Raw genomic sequence first — 16,930 nt, forward strand, 5'->3', positions numbered from 1 at the left:
TTCAGCCAAGCTGGATCTGAACACATTGTGCACTTTCTGGCCTGTCTGCTCCCAAGGGTGCTCCTCTCACCTCCAGGAATGTAATACCTGCCACCCGCTTCTGCCTGGCACAGCACTGGAGCTTCCCAGCCGCCCCCCCCCAGCACAGATTACACTTCATAAGTTGTTTCCATGCTTCTCTCCACCCCCACTAATGTCATCTCTCCTGAGAATTAGCATGATGTGGTCACAGTGGTGGAGCCCAAAGTGTAATTTTGATTCCTCCTAGCAGAGCTCTTTTCTCTTCACCTGTGAAGCACAAAAGTAACACAGAAATATCTTCTCTGCATTAGCAGAATAGTTTTGAGGACTAAGTGCTTGGTCCAGTGCCTGTCCCAGGCAAGGCACTCCACCACTAAGATTTCCTTCTGCTTTTTCTTCCTTGGAACCTCCTTATTTCTACTCTTACTGACCATCTACGGGATGGCCTTTCCTGTGCTCTGCTGTTTTACCCTTTTGGAGTTTTTGTCATCTTATCCACTAGACTGAAAGCTCCTTGAAGTGTAAAGGCTACATCTTGTTTTATATATAGTAAATACTTAATAAACACCTGCTGAACGAAATTGGCATTTTAATTTCACAACATCCCCAGTCTGTTAGAAGCATAATCTTACTAGTCTACCCATGGCAGTTGGTGAGAAGAGCTCTAAGAGAGGTGGGAGAATAAGGACATGGACCTTTCGGGTCAACTACAGAACAATTTCCAAAGTTGATGTCTTCGATAGTCATATGGAAAAGCCTGTGGAGCTCTGTTGTTACCCCTAAAATCTGTGCCCTCAGACTAGTGTTGTTCATTTCTAAAGAAGTGATGGGTGATTGTTGTTCTTTCTGTGTTTATCCTTAAGCTTTCTCGTTTTATTCCCGTTGGATCATCATTTAGATGTTAAGCATGTGACATGGTCATAAGGATTTTGCACTCATTTTTAGAATGGCCCCATCTATAAGGGATGCTAGCCATGCAAGTTGTCATTTGTCCATCATGTTATTGTGGTTAGTATTGTATATTACTAGTGACTCAGAGTATCTTCTTAGGTCTGTAACTCTTGGTAAGGTGAAAACCTCACATGTGACAGTTGACCAGGTGCAGGCCTGCATTTGGTGATGCCTCTGTCAGCCGCCTGTTGTTCTGAATGCTGTTTTCTCTCTCAGGCTGCTCTCTGTGGAAGACACCTCAGTGTCACCTTGGGGTGGGCGATACAGGACTTTTAAGAAAATCTGTCACAGCAGGAAAACAGTTTTAGACTTAAGGTGATGTTAATTCTTTGCAGCTCCCTTAGGAAATCCGCAGGTGCTATTCAGAAGTCAAACCACATAGTAAATCAATATGCACATAGGCAATTGGTCTTTATTTCCCTGGAGAAGTGCAAAAGCAAAATAAACTGTGAAATCTCTTTACTTTGGGCTAGAATGGCTCATGTTAGCTTATGGTTATAACGTTAGTTCTGTAATTTTTAAATAGAAAAATTGATTATTGAGAAATGAAAGTTTCTTAGTAATATAACAAGATGGATGTTTTTTTCTCTAAAATTTCTTCAGACAAGAAAAAGAATTGGAGTGGTTGACCGAACTCTGTTTCCCAGAGGGCTATGCAGCATGAGGAGGGTCAAGGGTCTGGAAGGAGGTGTGAGAATCTATGGCAAGGAGGGGACATAAGACGGGGTTTTGTGTAGCTGCTCTGAAGCCTTAGGTGGAATGAGCAGATGAGGAGAATCTCTAAGATATTCTGGTTCAATTTATGCAACACATCTTCAAGAAAACATTACAGTGAAGGTGTGTGTTACTCAGCAAGGTTTCTGGAACTGCGTTTGCATTTTGTTTGACTCCTCAATGGGCCTGTTAGATCTCAAGGTAACTCAACTATGTTAGGGTTATAGCTGAAGGGTCTCTTACAGCTCAGATTTGGGGAAAACAAAGTAATAAAAAGAACCCATGATGGAAGGGTCGAGAGCCACGGTCATTCCAAGATGTGCAAAATGGAAAAAAATTAATATTTAGGGAAAAAGCAACTTCACAGAGTTGAGAATGTCTAAGTGTGTTTTTGTTTTGTTTTCCGTGAGTTAGGTACAAAGTAGGATTTTGAGAAACTTTCATTAAGCAGCATTTGTATGTAAAGCGTTTTTAAGAAAAAGAACAGTATTAGTGTAAGTGAGCTTTCTGTATGCTGACAAAGCTGCACGTGACAATTTTGTCTTTTTACTCCGTGACTAATCTTGTAACAACTACTCTCAGGCCCCTTGCGTCAAATTGAAAATGCGGAACCTGGACAAAGAATGAATGTCTCTGATTGGCGTCCTGGTGTTCTCCCTCCCACAGGTATGCACATGAACTGCTCTCCTTGAAATTGGAAGTTTTGTCCCAAGGGCAAGAGAACTTAAGCTGGAATGAAATTCAGAATTGTATTGATATGGTTAATATTCAGATTCAAGAAGAAAAGGACCGTAAGTATGGAACACTTTCTTATCTAGTCTAGTGGGAAACAACGTGTCTGGACAACTTGGCTCTCTAAATTAGGGCTACAGATTTGTGCACATGAAGCCCTGTGGCAGCACACTCCCCTAACATGTACGTATGTATGTATACATAAATTGTATGCCTGTGCTACTGCACCAACATATCACAAACACGACGAGGCATGCATGAAAAGACATGAACGGACATAATAAAAACATATGTAAATAGGGGTGTAATCAGAGCAGGACGCCGGAGACTAGCTCCCCTGTTTACAGCACGTCCAACAGCAACTCGGGTGTGCTCCTCAGGGGGGCTGGGCACCGTGACCTTCCTGTGACAGTGCGCCCTACATGTGGGAAAAAGCCCTAAATAGGGGTCTTAATAATTTTTATTTATTGGTACTTCAAAGATGACTACTCTACATAACTCAGTTTTTTAGGCACTGAACTTTATTTTGACCTTTCATTTGGACATGTTTCTGAAAGGAAAACACACATATTCCTGCCCTAGGAAGAAATTGGAACATAACCTAACTGGAGCTGTATAATCAGAAGTCATGGCGAATCGCTGTGTTTGTAGAAATTATGAACTACCAGCATGAAAGTGGACAGGCTCTGGAAGATGTGCCCTGAAACATGCTTTCTTGAATGTCACTTGCTTCCTTATCATTTGCCTCTGGTCTATAAAAACAGTGAGGAATGAGGAGCTGTGTAACTCAGCAATCAGTATATTCACTGCTTTTCTGCAGCATGAATTACCAACTTCAAGCTCTAAGCTGTTTTTTCCGTCATAAAAACAAACCAACTAGCACCATCATCTCTGACTTCCTCTGAGCTCTGTGATCTGTCAGCAACATTGGATTCAGATTGCTAATGTTGTTGAGCTCCCTTCCACACTCGGCTTTGACTTACTTTTCTAACTCACTTATTCTAAGTTTGCTAATAGAGTAGGCAGGTACTTCTCTCATAAGTTTATGCTGCTTTGTCCTAGAGTGTTTTGGGAAGGTCTTAGGTCTGGTCTTCCCAATGCTCTAACTTTAGGGTGGTACAATTACTCTTCAGATAAAATGAATGGCTTTGTTAGTTCATTGCATTTGCATAGTTTCCTTCTCTTTTTACTGTTTCCTGCAAGCACTTGTGCCCAACATCAGGCTGGGTTTGTTTTGTTTTGTTTTGTTTTGTTTTGTTTTTTATTAAACTTCTCACTCTAGGCCCCAAATACAATAGAAAGCAGGGTGCAGGCGGGCTGCCTTGGCATCGTGTGCCATGGATGGACCACTCTTACACTGACCACTGGACTCTTTCTTCTGTTTGTCCTTGTCAAGTTGTGTACAAATCCAAATGTCCTCTTTGGCAACCACACAGCTTTCTGCTGCCTCTCCACATTCCCTTTCAGTGAGACCTCTTGGAATCCTGGCAGTCAGATGGTTTATATGAGGGCCACTTAGCTCTTTGTACAGCATGTTGGCTTGGGAGTTGGTGGTTGTTGCCAGATGTTAATCAAGAGAGAAGCACTAATTTGCGCAGATGTTCAGCATCGACTGCTGGGGGTAAAGATCCTGGTGTCTGTGTCCTGTTACAGAGCTTAGTGTCCCAGGCCTCCATCTTACTGCCTTCCTCCGGGACACCCAGCTGCACACTTGCAATCTCCCGCAGCAACGGTTTGGCTGCTTTGGCTATTGCCACCCAAGGGTGGGACTCCTCTCTTTGGGTAGGCAAACAAAGAATCATGTCTCATCTTTGTTTTCTAATTTTTCCCAATTCATTTTTTTATTAAAAATGTATTACGTTTGGGGGGGTGACATTGGTTAATAAATTTATATATGTTTTTAAGTGTATAATTCTATAATACATCATCTGTGTATTGTATGGTGTCTTTACCACCAAAAGTCAAGTCTCCTTCTGTTACCATTTATCCCCCTGTATCTTCTTCTACCTCCCCCACCTCCCTTTCCCACTAGTAACTGCCATACTGTTGACTGTGGCTAAGAGTTTGTTTGTGTGGGGGTTTTTTTTTGTTTGCTTAATCCCTTCACCTTTTTCACTCAGTCCCCCCAACCCGCCTCCCCTGTATGTATAATTTTCTATTAATCTTCTCTGTATGTATGAGTGTGTTTGTATTTTGTTTGTTTATTTTATTCATTAACCTCTACATATAAGTGAAATCATATGGTGTTTGTCTTTCTCTGAGTGGCTTACTTCATTTAGTGTAATTAATACCCTCCAGGGGCCTGACTGGTGTGGCTCATCTATTTGGACATTATCCCACAAACCAAAAGGTCAAAGATTTGATTCCTGGTCAGGGGACATACCTAGGTTGCGGGTTCTGTCCCCTGCTGGGGCTCATGAGAGAGGCAACCGCTCAATGTTTCTCTCTTACACGTTGATATTTCTCTCCCTGTCTTTCTCCCACCCTTCCCCTCTTTCAAAAAAAGAAAAGAAAAGAAAAGCTTTTCAGGTCTATCCATGTTGTAACAAAAGGTAAGATTTTCTCCTTTTTTCCGGCCAAGCACTATTCCATAACTTTTTCCCAATTCTTCCTGACAACACTGGCAGGCCAGGTCTGCTTTGGTTATTTTGATAGTTGTTATGCAAGTGAAGGTGCATTAGTTCTCAGTGCTGACCAAATTGTAGTTTTACTCTCATTCTTGACTTTGATTGAAAAGGAGAGGGGGTGACATATTTGTCCCAGGCTGTCTAATAAAGTGTTTGCTTTTACCAAAAAAAGGAAAACAAGTAACATTTGTATAACTTAAAAAGAGAGCGATCTTTTGTAGGTGGTATGGCATTAATCTAGGTAACTGTGGTATTCTCCGTGAGCTGTATCACATGGCCCCTATCATATTTCTTTTCAACATCTTGTCGTGAAGGGCATATGCCATATCCAGGAGAGTTATTTCAGATATTCCGTATCATATTTTCTTTCTACTTTTTGGGGAATTGAATACAGAACATTTAATTTTTCTGTTTTGGTTTGGTTTGTTATTCGGTCAAAATGAGGTATTTTTGTTTAAAGTTCCTCAAGTATTGAGTTTGATACCATATATTTAGGTAATTGCTTAAAAAGATAATTTTTTTATAAGACCACATACTCAGATTTTATTTATTTTTTTAATATTTTATTTATTTTTATTTTTAGAGAGGGAATGGAGGGAGAAAGAGAGAGAGAGAGAAACATCAATGTGTGGTTGCTGGAGGCCATGGCCTGCAACCCAGGCATGTACCCTGACTGGGAATCAAACCTGCGATGCTTTGGTTCGCAGCCCTCGCTCAATCCACTGAACTATTCCAGACAGGGCAAAAAGCTAAATTTTTAAATACACTATCGTGAACAGGCACGAATTATACAATATAGTAATTAAATCATCTGAAAGAGCTGAGAATTTTTTGTGGACATCTTGAAAGTGCATTACTCTCCCCACCCCACCCCTGCCACGTGCTCCCAGCTCTGACCCTCTGTGTGCCTTGTGATGTGGAGAAGGTGCGCAGCTGATGGGAAATGATAAATGTGGAAGGTGAATTTGATAGAGAAGATGCTAAATGCATTTTGTTAGACTTGGATGCTCTCTTGATTTCTGACTGGAAAGTTCACTTTTCCCAGTAGAGCCATAGATGAGCATTATTTTAACCATGCAGCCTAGACAAGGAAGTTTTCTTCCTTTGAATTATTTCAATTAGAATTGTTGCTTTTTACATTTGGTAGGTACCATTCTTTGTAGGTTGCCTCCTCTGCTGTCTCAAATATACAGCCTCTAAGAGGATGCCCACTCTGTCAATGGACTAGAAGGGTGTAGTCTCACATGATGACTTGAAGAAGTGGGCCATGAGCTGAGGCTCAGTAATCTTTGCTCAAATGGGATTACCCCTTGAATTATAACTGAGGAAGTGATCAGATGCACCAGGAGGCTTCTGGGTAGGTCTTTCAGCTCCTGTGAGGTCATTTACTGTGACCTCAGCAGCTTGTGTCCTTAGAAACACACCAAACAAAACTTAAGCAGGTGATTTCAATCAAGTCAGCTGGCATGCAATCATTCCTGGGTGAGCAGCCATTGGGAACACACATTTCTCATAGTTTTGTTAAGATCATTTTTGGATGGGGTGTTTAAAAGTATTTAGAACAATCTACCCAATGAAAGGAAGTATTTTGTGCTCTCTAGTTTATAATACTCCAGGGTAAAATGATAATACCTCATGTGTGAATAGTACTTAGACTTTCCTGAGATTTTTCCAATGTTTTGAAATAATGTAACTTGCATGTTAGAGAAGTACTTTTACTTTTTCTTCAAACATATTTCAGTACTATAAGCAGGAATAATTTCTAGTCATTTTAGATGGTTCTTTTCTCCTGATAAATCTTTTTATTTTTAGCAAGGTGGTATTTATGGAGTCATCTATACTATTTTGGGACATGCTTAGCTAAATATTTTTACCTTAATTCCAATATTAAGATGAAGATACTTTTTAAAAATTAATAGTGCTTGTTCTATTCCATAGCATATCACATTTGTAAAATAACTTGTGACTGTTTTTGATGAAAAATAACTGACAAAATGAGAAGTAATAAGTTTGGCTTATTACTTCTCATAAGTAGAAAGTAGAGTAATCCAAAGAATAAAATGTATATCTAAACCTTTTTGCATTTCAGGCTTTTTTCCCCTGTGTATCTCTACATTAAATTCTTCCAGCTCCGGTATTCTGTGGTTCCCTCATCCACTATCTAAGTGAGGGCTGCATTAGAAATTAACATCCCTGCTGCTATTTGTATATAAAGTTATCCCCTTTTTTATAGCAGCTTCACTGAGATATCCATGTACCATAAAATTTACAGGTTTATTGCTTTCATGGTAGTTTTTATGTATTTAAAAGTTGTGCAACAGTTATAAGACTTCTGTCCAGGTGTCTTCAGATGGTTATTCAGGTTGACTTTCCATATTTTAGCTGCAACTCTGATATGGTGCTGGAAGGAGGCAAGTGTGAACTTCCACCTCCGGCACTGCCATCTTGCCGTCTCACCACTGCCTAAACTTAGAACATCTCCATCACCCCGAAAAGAAATCTAATACCCCTTAGTGATCACTCCTATTTTCCCCTCCTCCCATCCCCTGTGAACCACTAATCTACTTTGTTTTTATGGATTTTCCTATTCTTGACACTTCATATAAATAGAATCACATAATATGTGGCCTTTTGTGTCTGGTTTTTTTCACTTAGCGGAATGTTTTCAAAGTTAATCCATGTTGTATTACTTATCAGTGTACAAGGTCTGTCCAGAACATATCCAGCCATGTAATATGAAAAATAAGAGACAGTTATTGAGGGTTATTCAAGTTATAAGAAACATTGAACATAGAACAATGCCGCTTCAGTCTCCTTCAAAGTAGCACCTTGGGACGTCACACAGTTCCCTCAGTGTCTCTTCCACTGTTCAAAACACTTTGCAAAATCCTTTTCTGGAATTGCCATCAGCTGCCTCATTGTATTTTCCTGAGTCTCATCAACAGTCTGAAATCTCTTCCCTTTTAAAGGTGATTTTAGTTTTAGGAAAAGCCAGAAGTTGCAGGGTGCCAATCTGGGCTGTAGGGGGGCTGAATCACCTAGGTGATTTGGTTTTACACCAAAAAACCCTTTACGAGACATGATGCATGAGTGGGTATTTTGTTGTGATGAAGCTGCCAATCACCAGTGGCCCATAGCTGTGGCCATTTTCAACAAATTGCATCTCTCAGCTGATGAAGAACATTGAGGTAGTACTCCTTATTGTTTGGCCTGGAGAGACATAGTCATGATGAACAATATCTTCCCTATCAAAAACCATAGTTACATGGTCTTGATTTTGCTGCAACTTCACCTTACCTTCCTTGGGTGTGGAGAAAAAGGCGACTTCTATTGGGACAACTGGGCCTTCATTTCTAGGTCATAGCCATAGACCCATGATTCATCTCCAGTTATGAGGAAGTCTGGTTCATTGGTAGTGGTTTGAATCAAGTCATTAGCTATTGTAGCACAATGTTCCTTCTGCTCTGGCAGCAGACACCATGGAACAAATTTTGCCATCACATATTTCATGCCAAGATCCTATATCAAAATCTCAGCCACAGTTTTTGAAATTCCCAGATCAGCTTCTAGTTCTGGCACAGTCGGTCACCAATCTTTGTTGATTGCAGCCCATACACGTTCGACATTCTCAGGTGTTCTGCTTATTGCAGGCCTTTCAGAATGTGGATCACTTTCAACAGATTCTCAACCACCTTTGGAGCATTCCTGCCACACTTTTATTTGTGCTGCACTTATTGCATCATCCCCAAATGCCTTCTGAATCATCCTAATAGTTTCCATGGAGGAATGTTTGAGCTAAATGCAAAATTTGATGCAGATTCATTGCTCTACTTGCTCAGTCATTTTGAATGCAATGGTCACACAGTATACATGCTCATTCAATGGTGTCTACCTACCACCCATACTGACTAGTACACTGAAGTCATCATTGTTCATGCATGTGCATTCCAGTCCACTCTCTTTAGCTGCTGGTTTACATTGATGTCATGCAAACCATTCTTATTATGTTAACAATGGCTGGGCTTCATCTTCTTCTCTAGGTCAAATAATATTGTATTCCATGGATATTTTATTTGTTCACCAGTTGATGGATATTTGGGGTGTTTCTACTTTTAGCTCTTATACATGCTGCTTCTATAAACATTTGTGTGTAAGATTTTGTGTGAACATGTGGTTTCAGTTCCCTTCAGTGTATACCAAGATGTGGAATTGCTGGATCATGTGGTAGTTTGGTGTTTAATATTTTCAGAAACTTCCTGTTTATCAAGGTTGACTGTACCATTTTCCATTTCCACCAGCCACGTGTGTCCCCATTCCACCACACTCTCACACTACTTGTTGTTGTTTGTCTGTTTTATTATAGCCATCCTAGTGGGTAGGACGTCGTGGTATCTCTTTGGGATTTGGGTTTGTATTTTTCGAATAACTAATGATATTGAGCATCCTTTCATGTGCTTATTAGCCACTTCATGCCATCTTTAAAGAAATATCTATGTAAGTCCTTTACCAATTTTAAATTTCATTTTTACTTTTGAATTGTAAGAGTTCCTTATATAGTTGGCATATCTGCGTACAAGATGTACAAGTGCACAGGACTTGCAAGTATTTTCTCCATTCTGTAAGTTGTCTTTCATTTTCTTTGATGATGTCCTTTAAAACACAAAAGGTTTAATTTTTACAACATGTCACATATTTAATTTTTTCTTTTGTTGTTTGTGTTTTCAGTTGCATCACTAAAATGTAGTGCCTAATCCAAGGTCACAAAGATTTACTCTTATGTTTTCTTCCAAGAGTTTTATAGTGCATGCTTTACTTCTAGATTTTGGTCCATTTGAGTTATTTTTTGTGCAGGTAGTGATATAGGGAATTCAGCTTCATCCTAATGCATTTGGACATCTAGTTGTTTCTGCGCCATTTGTTATAAAGACTATTATTTACCTGTTGGATTTTCTTAACAATTGTGTCAAAAATCAATTGACTACAACTGTAAGGGTTTATTTCTGAATTTGAAATTCTATTCCATTGATCTGTATATCTGTCCTTATGCTAGTATTAACTATAGATTTGTAGTAAATTTCAAAATTGGGAAGAGTCCTCCAACTTTGTTTTTTTCTCAATATTGGATTTTGTGTTCTTGATCTCTTGCATTTCTATATGAGATTTAGAATCAGCTTGGCAATTTCTATTAAAAAAAGAGAGCTGGGATTTTGGCAGGAATTACACTGAATCCATTTGAATGGTATTTCCATCTGAACAATACTAAATCTTTCAATTCATGAATATGAGATGATTTTTCCTTTTATTTAGATCATCTTTACTCTTTTAAATAATATTTCATAATTTTCAGTGTACATATCTTAATGCTTCTTTTGTTAAGTTTATTCCTAACTTATTCTTTATTCTTTTTGTGATTATAATGTATTTGTAATTGGAATCATTGTAAGTGGATTTTTTTCCCTTACAATACAGTTTCCCTCCAACTGGATAGGGATGCAATTGATTCCTGTACATGATTTTATCTCTTGCAGCCTTGGCTGTACTTCTGTATTAATTCTTATGGTTTTCTTGTGTCACACCCATCTCTAACTCAATCTTTGCAATTGCTGATTCTAGAGAACTTAGAAAGTATTGTGACTTAAAAGGAAAACTTTCTTCATTTTTCTAGGAATTGTGGCGGTAGGGCACATCAATGAAGCTATTGATGAAGGGAACCCTTTAAAGACTGTAGAAGGTCTGCAGTTACCTACTGCTAAAATTGAAAACGTGGACCCAAATGAAGCCCAGCACTACCAGGATGTTTTATACCATGCGAAATCACAGAAACTGAAGGTAAGTCTTAGTGAGTTTGTTTCTTTCAAATTTACAGACTGGGTGACGGAAAAGCAGAAGGGAGGGGTTTTATACCCTTTTTTTTTTTTTTTTCCTGAAGCTTGTTAGCTTCTTGTTCCAGCAATTGCCTATGAATCAGAATGGAAGTAATTGGGCTGTCATTTCCCCAGCTTCAAACATTAGGGGGAAGCCGGCTCCAGAGCTGATTACTGCTTCTACTCTTTTACTAAAAACTCAGTTGTGAGTGGGTTTTTGTTCAGAGTTTAAGTCGCTGGATATTTCTGAGTGCATACTGTGTGCATAATGTGGCATGTAGCATCTGGTGGGGAAAAGAGGGTCCAAGGCACACACGACACCGTTTTAATGTTCTCTGTCCTTATCTTCAATGCTTAAAAATGGATTGAGGCAATAGGCATTCTCTTATAGAATAGTTAAATAACAGTAGAGATAGGTGTGTGGTAAAGCATCAAAACCAGGAGTTCACAGAGTGATTCAGAGATGGTTGGGATCGTTGTGGATTAGAGCCCCAAGAGGAGTTGCATTGGAGATAGAACAGGAAGCTGCTCCTGAAAGGTAAGGAACAGTTGGCCAGGAGGGTGGAAAACAGGATGATGTAGGCAGGTAATGGGTACCAGCATGGTTTGTTCTGGGCAGAGGAGAAGACTGATCTGGCCAGAGTTCCCATAAAGAGCAGAGGGTTTTATCTGGCTATGATAAATAGCTTGTACCAATATTATGAGGAGTCTGACAGATACTGGCTGTTATTGGGAGGGTACTGGGCTGAGTGGTGAGCCTTGTCTGACCTGTCACTTGAGAGTGGGAGTGATACTACCTGCAACCTAGCCAGTCATAGCTTTAATGTCCCCAGGTGCTAGCCAAACACAAAAGCAGTGAGCATCTCCTCTGTGTGGGTCTCTAGTACCCAGGAACTGCCTCATAGGAGACAGAAAATACATCCTTAGTAAGAGCAGACATTTAATGATCACCTGCTCTTTGCCAGACATGGTGTTAGGTACTTTGTGCATATTCTCACATAATTTTCATCACAGCTCTATGAACTATCATTATCATTGTCTTACAGATAATGAAGCTAAAACTGAGTTGTCCAAATTTACCCCAAAAAGTAATTATTTCTGCAACCATGCCCCGGTCTATGTGACTCAGAAACATATATTATTGTGCAATAAAGGCAGATGAAAAAGGATGTTTATTGCATCATTTTTTATAATAGCAAAAGACCAAAAGCAACTGAAATGTCCATCAAGAGGTGGCTTGTTAAATTGCAATATATACATATCCATATGTGAAAGACATCAAGAAGAGTGAATGGTTCTGTCTTGGACAATACTGAATTTGTGTGTTAAGTGCAAGTATGCTTCCACGTGCATACAAAAATGGGATCCACACCCATATGTAGGTATGCTTGTATGTGCATAAACTGTTTCTGAAAGAAGACACTGTCTGGAAGGTGAACTAGATAGAAGGTGTGAGACTTCTTTTTCTTTTCATACCACTTCAATTGTTGAATTTTTTTACAGAGTGAAAAAATTTTATTTTATTTTTATTATGTATTCAATGTTTCTAAACTTTCAAAAAGCAAGGGAAACAACTCACAAAGGGCCAGTTCCCCCAGGAACTTAGTGTAGTTTCTAGAACAAAATTTCACCGATTCCGGTGTCCCCTTCAGAGTAACTAACTTCATCTCAAACCGTTAGAAATATCCCGGCCTCATGTAGTCTCCACCAGCATACAGAAGTGGTTGCCACTGGGGAAGAGCATTGAGTTGCTAGGGAAGAAAAAGAAATATTTAATCTTTTTAATTTTGTACCATGTATTACCTATGCACAAAAAAATTGGAACTAAAAATTCACTAAAAGTAAAAAAATAAAGCAATGGAAATCCTGCTCAGTCACACATGACTAAAGGGGTGGGCCCTTAAGGGGTGGGCCTTCTGTGCTTTTAGCTGTCCGGTCAGCATGGCCACAGTCCGGCGTAGCCCCTGCGCCTTACAGGTGCCCTCACACAGATCTTCATTTGAGCCTCTCAGCGACTGTGGGTACTCTTACAGGATGCGAGCGAACCTGAGACTTGGGTTGAACGCCAGGCCAGTGAGTGGGAGAATGAGACCCAAATCCAGGCCTTGTGTTACCACACCCCAGGGGGCAGGGAGGACAGCCTGTCCCTCAGGAAGAGTGGGCTGCCTCATGTTGCTCCCATGGATGTAGCGGTGGCCCTGGCACACAGCACACTTACTGGCATTTTAAGATAAAAGTTATTTGCTTTGCAAAATAGAGACAGACTCATAGGTAAAGAGCAGGCTGACAGCTCTGGGGGTGGGGTTGTAGGGGTTGAGCAAAAAAGGAAAAGAATTTACACACTTGGACAACAGTGTGGTGATAGCGGAGGAGGGGGAGTGTGGGTGGAGATGGAAGAGGGTAAAGGGAGATAAATGGTAATGGAAAAAATATAATAAAAACATATACTGAATAATAAACAAATTAAAATAAAGTTACTTGCTTTGGAAACAGAAGTTGCCATTCAAATCTTGACTTTGCCACAAATTAGCCAGGGATTTTAGTCAAGTCACCAAAATTCTCTTTGTTTCAGTTTTCACATGTGTAAAATGAGAATAGTAGTACTTACCTTATAGGATTATAAGATGATCCTCTGCCCACAGCCATGTGGGGCTTTGTCCTTGAGGTGAGCCAGACCCCACAAATGTTTCCTAGGCAGGCAGTGGAGGTCCTATCCAGCGCATCCCACTGTAAGGTTCTAAATTAAGCCCAAACTCCAGAGCCCCTCTTCCGGGACCCCAGACCCTCCCCTGAGTGATCATGAGGTGCCAGCTCCCTGCCTGGCATCCTTCCTAAGTGGGAAAGCAGTGGCTTTCACAATGTAATTAGAGCATTAATATGGGCCTGGGGAACTGGGTTCTAGTTTAGGCACTAAAACACTTTGATCAATAAAATTAGGGTTTTGAACTGTTTTGGCAACAGCTTTAAACAGATTTAAAACAACTCCAAACAGTGAATCTGGTTTGGTTAAATTCCTATTTTTAAACAGTTTTCTTTCTCTGTCTATTAGTTGTTTTTTTTTTTAATTTAATCTCTATTGTATTTTTTCTCCATTACCATTTAGTCCCTCCTACCCACCTCCCCTCACTCACTAGTTTTGAAACTTTCTTTTCTCAGCCTGATCTTTCTTTTGGTGGGAGGGTGTGAGGCCGCATCTGGTTGTTTACTTGGTGACGTCTCTGTGTTTCCTTTCTAACCTCTGCTGTTCTGATGACCAGAAGTTCCACTTGTGTTTGTGGTGGTATTTCTGTGCCTTGCCTTCCCAAGGTCCAGCCATGGAAAATAATAGAAGAAAATGATATTATGGGTGTTGTCAGTATAAAATAAAGCTTGTAGCAAATTATAAGGTGTTAAAGGTCTCAAATATATATCATCTTCAAAGAATGGCTGCTGAGTTTTATCAAAGATTGAGGACAGTAATGTAAGTTGGTGAGGACTCTTAGTCCTTGTTAATAGTATTTCAAGTATAATCTTTGTGTAGGCACCAAATTTCTTTTGTCTCCTGGAAAAAGTCTGGGTAATGGGCGTGTTGCCGTATACTTAGCAGAGAACACACCTTGTCTGCTCACTGAAGGCAGTGAATTTTGAGCTATTTCAATTTTTAAGTATATTTTATTGATTATGCTATTACAGTTTTCCCAATTTCGCTGCCCCTCTGCCTGGTACCCCCTCTTTGCTCCAGCGGTTCTCCCCCCCCAACCTTAGTTCATGTCCATGGGTCATGCATATAAGTTATATGGCTTCCCCATTGCCTATACTGTTCTTAACATCCCCCGTTTTATTTTACACCTACCCAGTGATGCTTCTAAATCCCTGTGCCTTTTCCCCCAATCTCCCTCTTCCCACTCCCAGCTGGTAACCCTCCATGTGATCTCCATATCTATGGTTCTATTCCTGTTCTAGTTGTTTGCTTAAATTTGTTTTTATGTTTTAGATTCAGTTGTTGATAGTTGTGAGTTTGTTGTGATTTTGCTGTTCATAGTTTTGATCTGCTTTCTCTTAATAAGTCCCTCTAACATTTCACATAATAAGGGCTGGGTGATGATGAACTCCTTTAGCTTTACCTTGTCTGCGAAGCGCTCTATCTGCCTTTCAATTCTAAATTATAGCTTTGCTGGATAGAGTAATCTTGGTTGTAGGTCCTTGCTTTTCATCACTTTGAATATTTCTTGCCAGTCTTTTCTTGCCTACAAAGTTTCTTTTGGGAAATCAGCTGAGAGTCTTATGGAAACTTCTTTGTAGTTAAGTTTCTGCTTTTCTCTTGCTGCTTTTAAGATTCTCTCTTTCTTTAACCTTTGGCATTTTAATTATGATGTGTCTTGGTGGGGTCCTCTTTGGGTCCAACTTGTTTGGGACTCTCTGTGCTTCCTGGACTTTTATCTATTTCCTTTGCCAAATTAGGGAAGTCCTCTTTCATTATTTTTTCAGATAAGTTTGCATTTTCTTGCTCTTCCTCTTCTCCTTCTGGCATCCTTATGATGTGGATCTTAGCCCTTTTAAAGATGTCCCAGAGTCATCTTAAACTCTCCTCATTTTTTTGAATGCGTATTTCTTCATTCTGTTCTAATTGAATGTTTATTTCTTCCTTATTTTCCAAATTGTTGATTTGAATCCTGGTTTCCTTCCCTTCACTGTTGGTTTCCTGTATATTTTTCTTTATTTCCCTTAGTACAGCCTTCATTTCTTCCCTTATGCTTTTGCCCTGTTCAATGAGATCTTTGAGCATTCTTCCACCAGTGTTTTGAACTCTGCATCTGATAGGTTGGCTATCTCCACATCACTTAGTTTTTCTGTTCTGTTCCTTCATTTGGGCCATATTTCTCTGTCTCCTCATTTTGGCATCCTCCCTGTATCTGTGTACTAGGTAGAACCACTTTGATTTCCTGTCTTAGCACACCTGTTAAGTTGTATGGAGCAGAGCCTTGGGTATTCACCAGAGTGGGACAACATGCTTCAACATTTTGTGGCTCTTTGTGGGGGGGAGGGATCGAAGAGGGGACAGTGCTGCTGCTGGCTGACTTCTGGGGGTTTGCCTGGCACTCGCCCCTTTTCTAGTCACTTTGCCCATTTCCTGTATGCAACTGGCACCCCTCCAGCTGCTGTCCTGGTTGTGGCTCCCAGAATGGGTGGGTTTGCACATGTTCCAGCCTCTCCTCAGAAACTGGGAGTTTCTTCCACCACCCCAACCCCCACTGGGTTTACAGCTCATTTTATGAGGTTTTCTTTTTCTAGCACTGAGACCCTGGGCTGCTCGGTCTGGCATCACTTGCTCATAAGGTATCCCCCTGCTTATTATCCACCACACACGAATGTGGGACCCTTGTTCGACCAGCCGCCACTGCCACACCACATCCTCTCCACCCAGATTCCCCTTCTCCACCCCTCCTACCCACCTGGATGAATATAGCTTCTTTAAATCCTTGGTCGTCAGACTTCTGTACAGTTCCGGGTGTTTTTCTAAGTGATTTTTCTGGCAGTTCTGGCTGTTTTATGTTTTTAAGTTAGTTGTGTTCCTTCTTATGATTGCACAATGAGGGGAAGCATGTCTACCTCTGCCTCCCTCTTTAGCTATTTTTAAATTGAAGGCTTTCCTTGAGAGCATATGGATTATACCCCCCGTCAAAAGTTCTATTTTGCTACTGGTAATGTGCTACATAAAAATGAAGTGTGCTTTAAACAAGAGAATATTGTTGCATATTTTCTATAGTTAACTATAATATAGTTGGTTATTTGCAGAAACCAGTTCTTTCCACTGAAGTTTATGTTATCTTGAAATTTATTTTAGATTTGTTTTTCTTGTTTCCTTTAGTGTTTACCTGATTTTGATTCTTCACATAACGACGTGCATGCTGTAAAGGGTCTTTGTGGGCATGTTGTTCTTGTTTTTTAACCTGAGTCCATGAAGTAGGAACCTCTGCACATTCAGAAATATGGCACTTAAAATTTTTTTTATTGTCTTGATGGTCACTACAGAGTATAATG

The 16,930-nt window shown here is 40.0% G+C and overlaps 1 protein-coding gene and 1 non-coding gene across 2 annotated transcripts in view; both read left to right on the top strand.

The window, feature by feature from the left end:
- IQGAP2 (IQ motif containing GTPase activating protein 2) overlaps window positions 1–16,930 on the top strand; it is a 267,241-nt gene that overhangs the window by 176,002 nt on the left and 74,309 nt on the right. Inside the window, exons 12-13 of the mRNA XM_036020440.1 lie at window positions 2,353–2,477; window positions 10,711–10,874. Coding sequence (XP_035876333.1) covers window positions 2,353–2,477; window positions 10,711–10,874 — 289 coding nt within the window. The remainder of the gene's footprint in view (window positions 1–2,352; window positions 2,478–10,710; window positions 10,875–16,930) is intronic.
- LOC114514636 lies at window positions 2,718–2,844 on the top strand. The gene has a single exon (XR_003686090.1). It is a non-coding gene; the product is annotated as a small nucleolar RNA SNORA11 (small nucleolar RNA).

Source organism: Phyllostomus discolor, chromosome 3, assembly GCF_004126475.2.
Source record: "Phyllostomus discolor isolate MPI-MPIP mPhyDis1 chromosome 3, mPhyDis1.pri.v3, whole genome shotgun sequence".
Lineage (NCBI taxonomy): Eukaryota > Metazoa > Chordata > Mammalia > Chiroptera > Phyllostomidae > Phyllostomus > Phyllostomus discolor.